General features: G+C 35.4%; 1 protein-coding gene across 1 annotated transcript in view; it reads right to left on the bottom strand.

Annotated features, from left to right (window-relative positions):
• The window catches only part of LOC148954289 (putative ATP-dependent RNA helicase DDX5), a 63440-nt gene that overhangs the window by 17065 nt on the left and 29157 nt on the right, over positions 1-17218 (bottom strand). Inside the window, exons 3-6 of the mRNA XM_089086176.1 lie at positions 13027-13152; positions 9630-9741; positions 3334-3522; positions 1048-1227 (exon numbers count right to left, since the gene is read on the bottom strand). Of these exons, the coding sequence (XP_088942302.1) occupies positions 1048-1227; positions 3334-3522; positions 9630-9741; positions 13027-13152 (607 nt within the window). The remainder of the gene's footprint in view (positions 1-1047; positions 1228-3333; positions 3523-9629; positions 9742-13026; positions 13153-17218) is intronic.

Here is a 17218-nt window from a genome sequence, read left to right on the forward strand (position 1 = left end):
TAAAATCCGTTTTTCTTGCTTAATTTTTCGTAAATTTCTTGTAATTATATGCGGTTTCTTCATTATGCATTGAAATTTATGTGTCTTAGGTTTCATTATTTAATCCTAGTATATTCTGCGCGTTAGGCTTTGACACCTCATATACTATTCGATTAATTTTAAATTTGATCTTTACTTTTCATAAAAAAATTTATTTTTCAATTCATTTTAAATGACACAATTGCTCCATATTCATAGAATTTCCCCTCCACCTTAAAGAACATTAAATTTTTTTATTTGCAACAGAATATTCAAAAATAGGAAAATGTATTTTTTATTTCAATTCATGCTCTTTTTCAAGATACAATTTCTCTATATAGGCTATTAATATTAATCCCCCACCCCCCAAACTAAACTGGGGGAAACAGACTATGTACATAATTATCTACTTGATTTGACAACTTTTGAGCATTGTAGAATTTTTTTTTTTTTTTAGCAAAACGAGTGCCCCTATATTGTCTGATATTATAATTAATACATTCCATTCCCAGGACATTCTTTAAAATTGAAATTTTAAATATGTAAGAAACAATAAGATCAATTTTGCAGCTGAGCAGCTCAATAAAAGGGGAGCGTACCTGAAAAACGACACGAGAAACAATTCTGTTGCTAGGGAGCTTAACTCTCAATGACCGAGCAAGCCAAATGACTGAGTAGGCTTTTTCTGTGTGTTCTGAAAAAAAAGTCCAACCAGGAGTGAGACTAAATGAAAAAAGTTTCTTTATACCCTTTAAACCTCTGCTCTCTATGGGAGAGGGTACTTCTGAAGGGAATAGGACAAAATTTCAATTGTTTAATAAGAACGCTTTTCCTCAATTTTTGTGCTGAAGACCCCCCCCCCCCTCCTGTATAGGTATGTGAGAAAAGAATAATTTATATTCATGATAAAAAAGCAATATTAAATATAAGTAATTAATAAAACAAATAATAAATATAAAATTTTGTGCATGCAATAATAAATATAATCAATTTGACATCTGAGCAGCTCACTTAAACGAGAGTACATACCCTAATTTGTTCAATAATCTTCCTAATTTGAGGCTCAAAGCCCATGTCAAGCATCCTGTCTGCCTCATCCAAAACAACGTACGTACAACGTCTAAGGTTAGTTTTCCCTGATTCCAGGAAATCAATCATGCGGCCAGGAGTGGCAATACATAGCTCAGATCCACGTTCCAAATCCCTTAACTGAAAAAGAATGAGAAATGATTGACAAATTATTAATGACTAATTAGCATTAACAACTTAATTACTACTAACATAAATAATGTTAACTGCTCATCACAGCCTGAATACACCCTAAAGTACCAAGGACATCGAAATATAACATTACAAGAGCATACTGTATATTTTATAATACCCGTTACCCGACAGGACGACGGGTATATGCTAAAAAGTTATGTTTATTAATTATAATTTTGTACAATTTACATGCATAGCCCTTTCACGCACGATTTTTCTATATTTATGCGGCTCCAACGAATTTCTCATAACGCCTCGAATTCAAGAAGATCGTTCTATACAATAATAATAATAATAACGAAAAGACAAAGAAAATATATTGGCCGTCCTCGGCGCTCAAAAAAAGGAAATAAGATATATATGTATGAAACTCAAACCCAAACAGAAGCGACTGAATAAAAAACAAACCAGACAAATGAAAAACCATTCAAAATGAGTGGGCCGCAATTTTTTTCCTGGCTACTACCACCGCCTGTCTACTAATCTGGTTTGTGGCGAGACGGCTGATTGATCTTGTTTGAAAACGAAAAGGACAGAAAATTATTTTATATTTATTAAATTAAAATAAATAAAGTAACACTTATTAAATAATTAATATCATAAATTATTAAATTATAATAAAAAATACGAGTCACGACTTTCTAACTTTTTTTGAGAAGGCAATTTCCTCCCCAAAATGCTACAGAGGGGGCAATGTTATTTTTTATAAAAAAAATTCTTGCGCATTTTTTAAATTGACGTTTGATGATTCCGTTTGAGCCACCCAAGCAGAGTGGATGGCACACTGGACTTACAATCCTATGTTCTTTAAGACGCAGGTTCGAGCCCTAGCTTGGGGCGAGGGTCAGTGATGCGACTGCTAGCTCAGTCATCTGGGGCGAGGAAGCAATAGGTCTTTGGGCTTCAGTCTTGAACCAGTCGGGTCCACCCCGCCACAAATTACAATCGCGATCCATTTTGAAAACACTTAATAGATTTTTAATACAATTTGGTTAATGCCTTATAACTATTACCAAACACACAACAGGGATCTTACTAAACACAACACGTCCAATACAACTCAATAGGGACATCGTTATGGCAGCAGTGCATTTGAAGGACCGTATACCTGAGGGCCTAGAAACTATTACCACATACGCAACAGGGATCTTATTAAACGCAACACGTCCATATAACTCAATAGGGACATCGTTATGGCAGCAGTACATTTGAAAGACTGTATACCTGAGGCCCTAGAAACTCTTACCACATACACAACAGTGATCTTATTTAACACAACACGTCCGTACAACTCAATAGGGACATCGTTATGGCAGCAGTACATTTGAAAGACTGTATACCAGAGGGACTAGAAACTATTACAAAACACACAACAGGGATCTTATTTAACGCAACACGTCCGTATAACTGAATAAGGAGATCGTTATGGCAGCAGTGCATTTGAAGGACTGTATAACTGAGGGCCTAGAAAGTCTTACCACATACGCAACAGGGATCTTATTAAACGCTACACGTCCATATAACTGAATAAGGAGATCGTTATGGCAGCAGTGCATTTGAAAGACTGTATAACTGAGGCCCTAGAAACTCTTACCACATACGCAACAGGGATCTTATTTAACGCAACACGTCCGTATAACTGAATAAGGAGATCGTTATGGCAGCAGTGCATTTGAAGGACCGCATAACAGAGGGCCTAGAAACTATTACAAAACACACAACAGGGATCTTATTCAACGCAAACACGTTCAAAGGTCTCCATACGGGAGTCGCTAGGTCAGCACTATATTTGCAGGACAAGGGGCGTCTATTAATCAATGCCACGTTTGCCTCTGACGTTATAGGAGCAAAGATATACGGAAGGTATCTCACAACAGAATTGAATAACAACAGAATAGCTACTATAAAATTTCCAAATTTTGGTAGGATATCGAATAAAATTATTTTGATGTTTAATAAAATAAGGAGTTTATTTGGAAAAAATCTGAATCCGGTAGATAAAATAGCATAACAATTTGTTATTAAAATGAGTAAAAAGAAAAGAAAACTTACTTGAGGACCCTTAGGAGCACCACCAAAGACACAAGTGTTCCTAATTTGAGATGATGATCCAAATTCATCAGCTACTACTTTAATTTGTTGGGCTAACTCTCTTGTAGGAGCCAAAATTAGAACTATGGGCCCATCACCACGCTTCAAATAGGCTTGATGGTTGATGTGAACAATGGCTGGTAATGTGTACTAAAAACAAGAATTATGTTAGACTGAGTATGTTGTTAAAGTACCAAGGACATCAGAATAAATTTGTTGGCCCCTGGTCCCATTGTAGGTCTATCCAAATATGAAAACTACGGTTTCCGTTGGAATTAACATTTCTCGTTTGGTAGTTCCAAAATTTTGATGTTTATAGGGTAGTATCACATTTTCGAAACCAGTTTTGACACGGTCGATCATAGTATTTTAATAAGTAAATTAAATAGTTACGGTATTCGTGGTGTTCCTCTCTCTTGGTTTGATTCTTATCTATCTGGAAGGGTACAGTGTGAGCTTAGGTGGAGTATCCTCTCAGCCCTTACCTGTTCGGAGGGGTGTCCCGCAAGGCTCCGTACTGGGCCCTATTTTATTTCTCCTATATATCAATGATCTTGTTATGGACCTGGGCCCTTCTAGACCCCGAAGCCGCGCCGAAAAGTCGGCGACGCACCGCCGAAAAAAAAACGGTGGCGTGCCACCGAGCTTGCATCAGCGCGCTGACGCCGCCGCTGATTCTATCGGCGGCGTCATCACTAATACGTCGCCGGTTTTTTTTTCTCTCTTTTTTGCGTATCGATATCGACCACCGGACGTCAACTGTCATCCCGGCTAATCTGTTTCTTAAAGATAAATACTGTCATCTTGGGCTTGCCATGTATATCGGTTCGTAGGAAGGAGAAGAACAAATTTTTCTTGAAACAAAAATTCTACCATCCACTTTAAAATTCTGTTCATTTTTCTTTCTGATTTTTTGGATGAAAAGAGGTAGGTAAAAGAGCATTAGGCAATTCAGGATGTTATCATATGCAGCGCAATCGCGCTGCCTAAGTAAAGAACGATGTTGGCACAATATATTTTTTTTTCCCATACCTGGGCACTTCGTATCGAAGGAATTGTCGTAGGAACTTCGAAAAGGGCTCATTCGATTGGAAATTGGAATAGCTAGTGCCGTTTTTAATATTCGAATGTGATTGGAAGGTAGCTAACACCCCTTCCACGCCCACCATTTCCCCAGACACATCCAATCAAAATTCTAAGATAGCCATGTTGTTCAGAGTAACTGATTTCCACAGAAAAATATGTTTTTGAGGAGGGTACTCCCCCGCAACCCTTAGGGCAAGGGTTTTGCATCATGCCCTGGGGGTATATAAGAACGATGTTGGCACGATCTATTATTTTTTTTTTCTTTAGATCAGGGTACTTTGTGTCGAAGAAATTGTCGTAGAAACTTAGTAAAGGGCTCATTCCACTGGAAATTGCAGCTGCTTGTGCCCTTTTCAAGAGTCGTAAGGGACTGAAAGGCAAATAACACCTCTTCCACGCCCACAATTTCGCCAAGCACAACCAATCAAATTTTTGATACACCCAATTTGTTCAACATAGTTGAAAGTTCTGGGAATTAGGTCTTAGAGGATGACAACCACCCTCACAGCTTTTAGGGTAGGGGTTGTAATTTATGCCCTAGGGGCATATAAGGTGTTTATAGAAAACGTTGTCGTAGAAATCCAAAAAGGGATCATTCGATTGAAAATTGAAAGGTTTAGTGCCCTTTTTAACAATCAAAAGTGATTGGAAGGATTGTCATTTTTATAGTAAAGATCGATGTGGGTCCAATGTATTATTTTGTTGTTGCTGTTGCTGTTTAGACCAGGGCACTTCGTATCGAAGAAGTTGTCGTAGGAACTTCGAAAAGGGCTCAGTCGATTGAAAATAGAAAGGGCTGATGTCCTTTTTAATAGTCGATATTGATTGGAGGGAAACTAATCCCCCTACCACCCCCACCCACCCATTTGCTTTTATGTTTAAAAAGTTAATGTTGCCTTAAGATTAAATCAAAATGCACAGTGATATTGCTAATTCCCAATAAGACATCTCACCAGTATCCCAAGAACGACTTAAGGTATTATGTTCAAACTTTCAGGGCTACTTCTGCTCTCAAAATTTAACCAAATCAAAATAGCGTAAGTGTATCCAAGCTATCAAAGAAGTAAACAGATTTTTTTTGCGAATGTTATCAAGTTTTCCATTTCAGGTCAACTAGATGAGGCATGAAACTAAATTAAACACAACTATTTGTAACTATTTTTTTAAAAGGGTCTATTTTGTTAAAAATTGCTGAAAATTTTTTTTCCAGCATAAAAATAGCAGACCAAACTATAAATTCTTAATAAAACGAAAAAATTTATAGTACAATTTCCTTTTTCCCTGAAAAGACTATGTCAATATAAAACGAACAGAAATTAATTAAAAAAACTGTTTCCACAAAATAAGTTTTTCAAAGAAAAGTAAAGAACTCCATGAAACAAAAATAAGCAAAAATAAAATCAAATAATGTACCAAGCATGAAACTACCACAAAGGAGCATCGATAATTAAATGAAACCCAAAACGAACAGAAATTACGATAAATAACCGAGTCAAACTCAAAACGAGCAGAAATTAACATAAGTTGAGCTCAAAACCCCTATGCCTTCCCAAGGCCAGAATATAATTTGTACTTTAGTGAAATAAAAATGAATGTGTATTGGCAGTTTAATATACATATTCTAATATTTAGCAATCAAAATGTTAATATTATTTGGTTTATTAAAGTTTTAAAAGTAAAAGCATTTATATTTTTTCAGTAAAATGCAAATTATGTTCTGGCCTTGGGAAGGCATAGGGGTTTTGAGCCCAACTTATGTTAATATCTGCTCGTTTTGAGTTGACTCGGTTATTTATTGTAATTTCTGTTCGTTTTGGGTTTCATTTATTTATCGATGCTCAATGGCTCCAGGCAGAGTGAACAAACTCACTTTTGTTACATCAATTGTAACTGAAGTGATGTAGCTGCTGATTTAAAATTGTTGGTGTTGTTAAGCCATGGTATTTGACTTGTATACAGTGTTTTTTTGATGTTGTTATTTTTTTTCACTTCCTTTTCGTATGTATTTGATGAACAGGAGATGTTCGAACTTCAAACTTTGAAAGTTATACACACATTAGCCGAAATCATTAACAAGAAGAAAATGACTAAACACAGGATTTTATAGGAACAATGCGATGTTAAACATAAACACAACACAGGTTTCCCTGGGTCTAGTGGCCAAAAATGGGAATTCTACTTGGTCTGATCTACGGTGAACATAAACACGTTCCGCACGGTCCAACAAATTCCTGTTTTGTCATATTGTTCTTGTATGTTTTTAGCCAACCATTTAAAAATCCTTACAAAAATTAAGCTGAGTTTGAACGCGCTTGGGGTTGCGGAATGTTTATTATTATTTTAACTTAGAAAATTAAGCGCGTCGTGGCGCGCCGCCGGTCAGAAATCGGCGGCACACTATACAAACATATTCGGCCGCCGCCGATACTCAATCACACTTATGCCACTGTTATGCTGGCGCGATGCAGCTCCGGGGACTAGGCCCTTCAGTGTATCCTGTACTATTTGCTGATGACAGCAACTTCTTCATCACTGGCACCAATTTACCATCGGCAATAGCCTCTGCCCAAGTCCTTTTAAACAGAGTCCAGGCGTGGTGCCTTACGAATAACATGACCATTAATAGCAAAAAAAGTCAAATAGCATTATTCAGAACCCCCTACAACAAAGACGTAATTCAACCTGCTCTTGGTCTCAAGTACTCCTCCGACATCCTCCCACAAGTGGAGGTTGCCAAGTTTCTTGGCGTATTTATTGACTCATGCTTGTCCTTCTCTAATCATATTTCTTACATCACAGCAATAATTTTGAGACAAGTAGCTATGATTAACCGTGTGAATTATTTTCTTCCTCCTGACATCCTAGTTACCCTCTATTATTCCTTTATTTTTCCTTACTTTTCTTATTGCGGATCAGTTTGGAGAAATACAAACCGATCTTTCACTAAAAAACTCAAATTTGCCCAAAGCTGTGCCATTAAAGCAGTTTTTCGGCTTCCCCGTCTATATCCAATCCGTGATTTGTATTCAGATTTTGGCATAGCTCCACTTGATCAAATCATACAAAAACTAAACTTATCGCTTGCTTACTCTGCTTTCCACAATAATCACAAATATAATAGGTTAGTAGTTCCACCTCAACTAATAACCTATTATAACATTAATAATTCGGAAGCCCATCTAATAGAGATGGGAAGCCCATCGTTCATCTAATAGAGCCTTTATAATTCCTAAATGCGTTTCTAGTGCTGCCCAGCAATCTCCCATTTACAAATTTATTATTCAATGGAACAAAATACCCTCCAGTGTTGAACAAGCCACAAGTTTCTGCATGCTGTACAAAAATGTAATACAACTAGATAATACAGTTCAATCTTTCAATTTTTAATCAATTTGCTTTAATTACCTATATTTTATTCTTCTATCTTTTTTTTAGTGATACTTAAGTTTTTTCTTTTTTTGTTTTGGTCCTTGACAAATTCTTTTCTATGATCTTTATTGTTATTGATGTTTGTGTTATGTTTTTATTCGAATAAATTGAAGAATAGGAAGATAAGTCTGCGAACCAAGATTAGAATATTAGAAGCTACAGTAAAGACAGCGGTCAAGTATTGTTGTGAAGCGTGGGTACTCTAAAAACGGAGGTGGATTTGCTATATATTAACGAGAAAAATCGCCTACGGATTGCTTGGGTACCCGTCTGACTGACCGTATCTCTAAAAGAAAGCTGCGCAAAAGAATAAAAAAAGTTCAATTCCGGTTCCAATGGCTATAATGAAATGATGGGATGGCCGGGACACGTTCTGCAGATGAAGGACGACAGATTGCCAAGATTGTGCTTGTCGGCCAACCAATTAGGGCCAAACGAAAAGCAGGTCGTCCACGAAAGGCGTAGAAGGATGTCGTGAGGAAAGACAGAGAAAAAAGAGCTTTTTGGGAGGGTGTAAAGAAGGAGACTTTGAGTAGATTGGGATGGAGGAGGAGCGTACATAGCTGTGTTGGCTTCAGGCGGCTTGTTGATGCAGTGAGTTGTTAGTAGCAGTAGCACTACATTTTTGTCAGTGTTGTAAATCTGAACTATGAAAACAAATAAGCAAGACTAATGATAATTTAATAGATTTCATAAAGCTTTCCTGCTGTAACAATTCAAACAATAACAATCTGTAAATTTTCAAAAACAACTACACTTTCAAATTAAAGCCATACGTTCTCAAGCTGTTTGATGCCGTATATTTTTAGCTTGTTTTGCCCGGTTTTCCACACAAGTTTCTTCTTTTTTCAAGTGTAACGCCTGCTAGATGCGAAAATTCATTCACTGCATATAAAGGTGATTTTCATCAAAATTAAAGCCACAATTTTCCATGCCTTTTAAGACATATACGGTTGTAAGTTTTCACGCAGCAAAAAAAAAAAGAAAAAAAGAAAATAAACCTATTGCTACTTTAAGAATAAATAATCTTTATGAAGAAAATAAAAAAACAAAATACTCAGGTTTTGTAACAATACAAACCAAACAAAAACGACAATAAAATCAATGTAACGCCATATTTTGAAGTTGTAAATCTCGCAATAGACTTTCAATAATCTAGGGACCAAGAACAGTAAAAAAATGACCTTAAAAAAACGAAACAGTCATAATTTGAAGGTATCCAGTTCTATCTCTCAATAGAACTTCAATAAACTAGGGACCGTATGACTAGGGACAAAAATGACTACACATAACATAACAAACTTCATTTGAAGCTATACAGTTAGATCTCTCACTAAACTTAAGAAACGTCACAACCATATTCGAAGCTGTTGAGTTAAATCTCTCAATAGACTTTCGAGAATCTAGGGACAGAAATGACTACAAAAAGAATCCTATTAACCCTAGTTTGAAGCTGTTCAGTTTGCCATCTCAATAGACTTTCGAGAATCTAGGGACCCATTCTTCATCCTTGATAGAGGCCTGATTAGGTGTAGACACGAAAAAGTACTAAAGAAAATTTAATATACGAGGCAAAAAGACAAGATGCTAGATTACCTGCTCCTTGGTTTTAATGTTTATGCCCCCTTTGACATGTATGACTTCTACATCTACAACAGCAAGTTACCCCTTTTAACTGCATACTTCCTTTTGTTTTGCAAAGCAGATAATAAACTAATTAATTCACAGTTCAAAATACTCACAGCCAAAGTCTTTCCTGATCCGGTTGCAGCGATGCCAACCATGTTTCTTCCTGACAAAGCTATAGGCCATCCTTGAGCTTGAATAGGTGTTGGAGTAGCGAACCCCTGTGTCCTGAAATAAAAATTATATTCCATTCACAATATATAAATAGGTTACTCTTTAAGTTACCACAAAGATCTTTAAGGGACATTCTTATCAAAGGGGACTATGGCAAAAAAAAAGAAAAGAAAATTAACCACTGAAAAAGGGGTAACTACTGAAGACAGGGTTACTGTCAGAACAATACTATCAGACATTTTGAAAAAAAATAATGAAAATTTACATATTATTTACAATGGTGAAAAAACACTACTAATTTTAAATTTAATATAATTTATTCTAAGATTTAATATTATAAGGTCAGCTATTTAGATACTAAATTTAAGTGAGGTTCGAAGCATTGTAAATTACATCCTACAGGAGATATGGCTTCCTCCTTTATTCAATAAAATAAATAAAAGAAGACTCCGTGTTCAAACTCGAGTTGCCATGAAATTTGGAGCAGAAAAAAAGGAGTTTAGAAAAAATAGGGATATAAAATAGAAAAAATTATAACTTATTGACAAACACGAAAATCTCAAAATGAAAAGAGAGGGGGGCACACGCCCAAAGAAAAGACCTCCAACTTGTGTACAACACTAATTCCACACTCCAAATTGCACCTGAAAACACGAGGAAGTATTCTCAAACTAAGTCTTCAACAAAAAATATGCATTTTCTCCAGCTTTTAGAACAATCCCTGATTCCGAATATTCGACAAGACATGGACAGGTTGAAACATATGTTTTAAATGCTCAAGTGTTACCCTTAAAAAGAAGACGGGAAGAATGAATATAATAAGATATTAATAATAAACATATTAATACAATTATTTAACTCAAATATGGTATTGTAATATAATAGAAAAAAGTAATGTCGACAAATGACTGCCATGTTGCAAAATCAAGAGTTGCAAATGGTAATTAATTTGCATATTGTTTTTAGCAGCATCAGAATCAATAGTGACATACAAGACACTTTGAGATTAACTAACTGCTCAAAATTCAGGATCGCCACATATGGCACTAATTCATACAATTTATACCTTTTTGTGCACTATGGCATGCTTTTTATGGCCCATGGCCCACATTTACCCAGACAAACTTGGTTCATCCACAACGCTGAATACTAGTTAAGAGTTTAGTCATAAGCTGTTATTTTATAAAATATAAATTTTGCAGAAGATCAGAAAAAAACTGAGAAATTTTTTGTGGGCATCCAAGATGCAACAAAAGCAATTTTGATATCAAAAGCCCAATTTCACTATTTTTTTTTGTGTAAAACAGAAGAGAATATGAACGCATCGAAAATAACGGGGACTTCTTAATATTTTGAGAACCTAATAAGGTGCGAGAAATGTATCAGGCCTATTGATAGAACTTGAGTGGTTTGAGGTGTGGATTGTCATTCAGTCAAACAAAAAGGACGCAAAACACCTTTTTAAGGACCACAGTCGAAGTCTGGTCGGCGGAAATACTTCAAACAAGCGGCAATCTAAATATCTCTGTGTTGTCAACATTCGCATCATGGTTAAACAATAGCTGCCACCTAGATTAAAAATCAAGTTTAATTATAAAAAAATTGCCATTCAGAACGTGAATTGAACTTTCATCTTAGTAAAAGAGTCTTCTTTTGTAAATATGGTACTTTTAATTAACTATGGTAGTACCAAACATTCGTCCGAGTAGCAGCCTATTCTGAATAAAAAAAAAACATTTTTTTTTAATTATACATATGATAAACATAGAGATCTCCAGATTTCAAAACTGGTCAAAGGATGAAGCACCGCTAGAAGTACAACGACCTTGACAGAGGTTAGGTTAAAAATAGATTCACTATAATAGAAAAATCAATAAACAATTACAAAATTCCACGGGCTTTTTGAACACCACTCGTACATGCTTAACCTTTAACCTTCTGCACGAACTAGACAATGAGCTGCCATGTCTGGCGACAAAGAAACCTTACAATTAATTCTGACGATGACTTCTATGTTGCATCTTCTTCGTCAATCCATAACCTGTAATTTCCGCATCTCCGACCATTTCTTCAAAACCCTCCCAAGGACTCCAAAATATCCTCAACTTTTTTACAAATATTTCCCTTTTGTCCTCATAGTTCTCATTTCCAGGAGACTCCCGGTTCACACAATAGGAGATCTTGGCATAGGCTACCTAGAATGGGCGATGATGAAAAAAGTGACCAAGGAGCTTACAGCAACGCCTTTTGATGACGAATGGTAGTTCTTCTGGTAAAGGTCAACGACGTCTCATCTTACTATTTTGAATCTGGCACAACTGCAAATGTGCAGAATATGATAAAGAAAGCAACGGCCAAATAAATCAAATATTCTCGAGTCCCCTGCCTTAACTGGCCATGACTTGCAAGCATACAGTAGTACAGTTCTTAAAAAAAAACTCTTGACTTTTGGTTTGATTCACGTCTGCTCATTTTAACACTAGGGGATACCAAACAGCTTTGCAATACAGGCAGAAATATTCCTCTCAACTGCACTACAAGTTGTTACAAAATAACTAAAATAATTGAATTCCTCAGTGTTTTTGCATGAATGAGGACAAATGTTGATCTGCCAAGGAGCAGTTTGGTTAAGAGCAATAACTTTCGTTTGGGAACTATTGATAGCCTGTCCAACATGCTTCGAGAGCTAAGAGGCATTAAAAATCCTCTTTTGGCATTTCTTTAGCAAGAATAACATCTTATGCGCAATCCATGTTTGTCAGGGACTGAACAAGACCAGTCATTTGAGTAAAAACAATATCCCAGCGGTTTCCAGCGATGTTGGTTGGGAAGAGGGGCATGCACCTCCTTGCTTCCCCTCTCCCGCAGCCTCACAGTTTGTCAAACCCTTTTGATGGGATATTTCCAGTGTAAAATATAATTTGTTGGTATTTTCATTGAAAAAATGACGAATTTGCCACCTTCCCTCCCAATTTTTGTGAATTGATCACAATGGTAGTTTTTCAGTAGATTCATGAGTGTCTTAATTTCATAATTTCCCTTATTATTTCAAATATTTCTTAATTTCAAACATATTTCTTAATAAATTTACTAATCATTTCTTAATTTCATATATATAACGTATTCTATATGTATAGTAGCGTATATAATGGTTTGGAGTTTTTTTCTTTCTATTTTATCCCTTTTCTTTTTTAGTTGTTACTTTAGATGATTTCTGTTCCCAACGCTCAAGACGCCTAGTTTAATACAGACGAAATACTCGCTGTGATTCTTTTCTTTCTGCTAGCCTTAGACCCAATGTTGTTTTATCGAGATTTCTCTCTTTGTCTAATTACTTACATTAACTGAGACTGTACATAATCGGGAAAATTGGCTTCTTCAAATGTCATAATTGGGGTTGGTACATCTTCTCCATGTACCGAGATTTCTTTAGATGCACGGTAGCTCTCAACTTCCTGGTAAGACCTATAAGAGAAATGCAAATTCTTAGGCAACTGTGCATATAGACTTCAACCATTTCGTAGAGACAATTTTTACTGTAACACTAGTGGTAAATATGGTTTAGTATTACTCCAGTCAAGTCTAGAAAATTAAATACAAGAAAAGACATTATAGCTGAGTAATTAAAATACCCCTTATATACAAACGAATTATAAAAGGTGAGAGATAATGTTCTGAACTAAAATAGAATACTAAATACAAGCAGCATTCAGATTAGTTAGGCGAATTGTAATATTCTGAACTTCAAATTTTAGGAGACTGGGGCTTCCATATGTATTGAATAAACACTAAACAATATTTCAGCAAATATTTCATACCCTGCAACAGATTGGAAAAGTGACATCTTTAAAGAGGCATAGACAAGGTTTAAGATCCATGCTTAGCCAATATTCTAAGGGGCCCTTTACTGATCTGGCTGGAGATAAAGGGTGAGATATTTTTAGTCCCTTAGCAGTCGAAAATGAAGAACAGGATAAGACAGAATAACATTTGAACAAATGTAGCGAATATTTACAGCCTCAGTTGGATACTGCTTTCCCCAGCTACCTCTTTCATCTATATGATGGTATTCCAGTGAGTACAAACTGATTTAAGTCTTTAAGCTTGTGAAAATGCTTATTCCAAAATAGCCATTACAGAAGATTTGATGAGACAAACTCGCAGGTTACACATCTTCAGCAAAAGTCAGAGAGAAACTATTTAAACTAGGTACAAATCTAACTATTACACACTGTTGCTACTGTGCGAGGACATGGAGATATAGACATGAGGCTCAGTGCAGGAGGGCATATAGAAACCCAAGTAAAACTGCCACATACATAATCTTTTCAAGAAGTATACATAATCTCATATCAAAAAACAAGAAAAACAAATCACGCTTGATCAGTAAGACAATATTATTTCTGCAGTGGAGAGTACTCAACTTCCCAAAAAAGTCACTCAAAAGAAAAGATGTGCAGCAACTGCTTCACAAAGCTATGCAGAACCAGGAAAAAAGTAAATGTCATAAACCAGCAACCAAATCCATACAGGCAACATCCAGATAGCAATGATGGCCTCTTTATTAAGACTAATAACATGGATAAGTTTTATCCTGGATAAGTTGTTAGATTTTTCATTCATATTATCACAATGCCAGATAATAGCATTCTGTTTTTTTTTTTTTTTTATCAGCAAACTTGTGTATATGTCCAGGTATTAAGGAAGATTTGGGACACAGTCAAGTGGGTGAATTCACAGTTTATTTATTACTTCGCTAGGTAAAAAATGAACACACCACTTGATGTGCCTTTTAACACAGATTCGAAATATGCTAATTGCTATGTTTGAAATTATTTGCAGAAGGAGCAGCACATTAGTTTTCGGACAACAACGTAGTATTCTTGTCCTGAATCTGAGAGGCAGCAGTCTATTTTTGTAATGACTGTTAACAGTCACAAGTTCAGGTGAAGAAATTCGTGAGATATTGATAGCATTAGTGAGAAGTGACTACCCACTACAAATAGTAGTGACTAATCACCACAAATAGTACTGATAGTCACAAATACGGTTATATTTCTATTTTAAATGATAAGGTGTCTATATATTTTAAAAAACATGAACAAAAGATTGGGCCAAGACAGGGTAAGCAGTGGCGTAAATTGGGAACAAGGTGAGTAATTTTTTTTCCCAAGATTTTTCCCTCCTACCTCACTTTGAAAATAATTTTTTTGTGTATTTTCCTTGAAAAATGACCTTTAAAGTATTTTCATTGAAAAATAAGTTTTTCGGTATTTCAATTGGAAATAAATTACCCACCTTCCTAGCTTTTGAAAAACACAGCTCCCCCCCCCCAACTTCATTTAATTAGCACCACTGAAGGTAATTACAACAGTGGCACTCAGTCCAAAATCTACTCAACCTTATTCTGTACTTTCTAATTTGGGTCTTTTCTTGTACTGAAGATTCGTAACAAACAGAATCAGAAGTTATTTAAATTTTAGAAATTTCTCTTTAACTTGAGTTAGATATATTGGAAATTTCTATATTGACAGTGCCAAGAAAAATTTTGGGCTTGACCCAAAACTAACCATTAGTTAGTTTTGGGCCATTTCTCTTTAACTTGAGTTAGATATATTGGAAAACTCTATATTGACACAGTGCCAAGAAAAATCTTGGGCTTGGCCCAAAACTAACCATTGGTTATCCTCCCTCCTCCCTGCTGTGGGCTTAAGTCCAACTTTTTCTTTTCATTGCAAAACTTTGACACTTTACAACTTATTTGTCTGATATAAGGATATTTTACCATAAAAATCCTAAGTGCTGTTTTTGGCATACAAATCAGAAACAAAAACAAGCATTACCAGGGTGATTTTCCTGTGCTAAGTAAATTAATTTCTTGTGAGTTCAACTTTTGGTGATAGTCCAAGTTATTTTGTGTTGGTCTGCAACAAATACAGTGGAAAGATGCCACTTTGGCAACACTGATACCAAATTTTGCAGCAGCCCAGCATCAAGGCAAGAAATCTCACCTCATTTCCACCTCCAGCTATTTGGTTTAGGTACCACAGACACCAAAATCAGAAGATTTTTTTGCCTCCTTAATCCATCTTGACATCTGTAATACTTTTTGTCAGTACAAAATTCAATCAAAACCAATATGTACAGTCTCACAACTACATCCTCAAAAGTAAGCTACAACTTATTAAGCTGCTTGGTTCCATATGCTTGTAGCTTATTTTTTGTTGATTGTCATTCATTGTTCTTCTTTTTTTTAATTTGGCAGGTGCCTGCTACATCCCAAAACTGCATAATGGGGCTTTTCATAAAAAAATCAAGTTTTGAATGTTTTTTTTGTTTTTTTCTTATAAGTACATGGTTGTATAAATGTCCACTTAACCAATTCAAAACAAAATCGAATTAATTTTTACTGTCCTTGATACTTTAAGGTCAAACAGCGAAATCCGGATGAAAGGTACTATAAGGCACTAGATTAATGCATCTAGCAAGTTACTTTCTGTCGCTTCTGACTACTCTCGTCCAGAGGCACCAATTCATGAAAATCTAGAGAAGGGAGGGGGTTAGTTTTGATATTTTCAAAAAAAAAAAAACACACCAAAAAAGGTAAAGATGAGGCAATCCCCTTTACCCACAGGTTCATGCATCTGTCCTGTTCACAATATTTTTCTCTTTAGCTGTACTTTTGTTTCTATGACAAGAGTCAGGGCAAGTCTCTCACGATTAGACTTTGATTTCCAATTTCCCAAGAAATACAACTTTGCAACCTAGAGTATTCCCTGAAAACAATCACCGTTCCTAGGAGCACCAGGCACTCATACAGGTTCCAAACATACAAAAGAGAGATTTAAAGAGATGTGCATGCTCCAAATTTTATTTTACTAAATTATTATTTGTGAAAATGCAAGTCAAATGAACTTTTACATTAATTGATTCTATTTTAATAGACTAATTTTTCAACTTTTGACAAAACATATTGACAAAAACTAGCACATTTACTTTAAATTATGTATTTATTTCGTGTGCATTTTCATCATGATAATCTTAAATTAACATGAATATGGAAATATCAGAAAATTATGATGATTTTTTTCCCATACAGAGAAAAGAAACCAATATCTTATCAGATTAAAATTTGACCACATCAAAAATTTAATTGAAATCATTTTTCTTGAAAATGTATTCATTTTTCTCAGACCCAGTTGGAACACTTGCCTCAGTCTATTTCGCTCCCCCCCCCCCCTCATGATCTTGCTTTTCTTGTTCATTGATCATAAAAAAAAACAAGACATTTAAAATGGATGTAGGTTTGATGTCATTAAACAAGGAATACTTGTATAGTAAACTTTCATATCATCACTTAACATTGATAAAAAAGCAGCAAAATGTTTAAAATGGATGCAAGTTTTTTTTAATGTCCATTTACAACTCAAATATCTATTGCCTTTTTGTACACAGCTTGGATTTGACCAGCCTGCCAAAGCCATATTCAGGGAAATTCTTGATTTGACTACATAAACATAAAGGTTGTTCA

Source organism: Artemia sp. Qi Xiang Cuo, chromosome 3, assembly GCF_049724085.1.
Source record: "Artemia sp. Qi Xiang Cuo chromosome 3, ASM4972408v1, whole genome shotgun sequence".
Lineage (NCBI taxonomy): Eukaryota > Metazoa > Arthropoda > Branchiopoda > Anostraca > Artemiidae > Artemia > Artemia sp. Qi Xiang Cuo.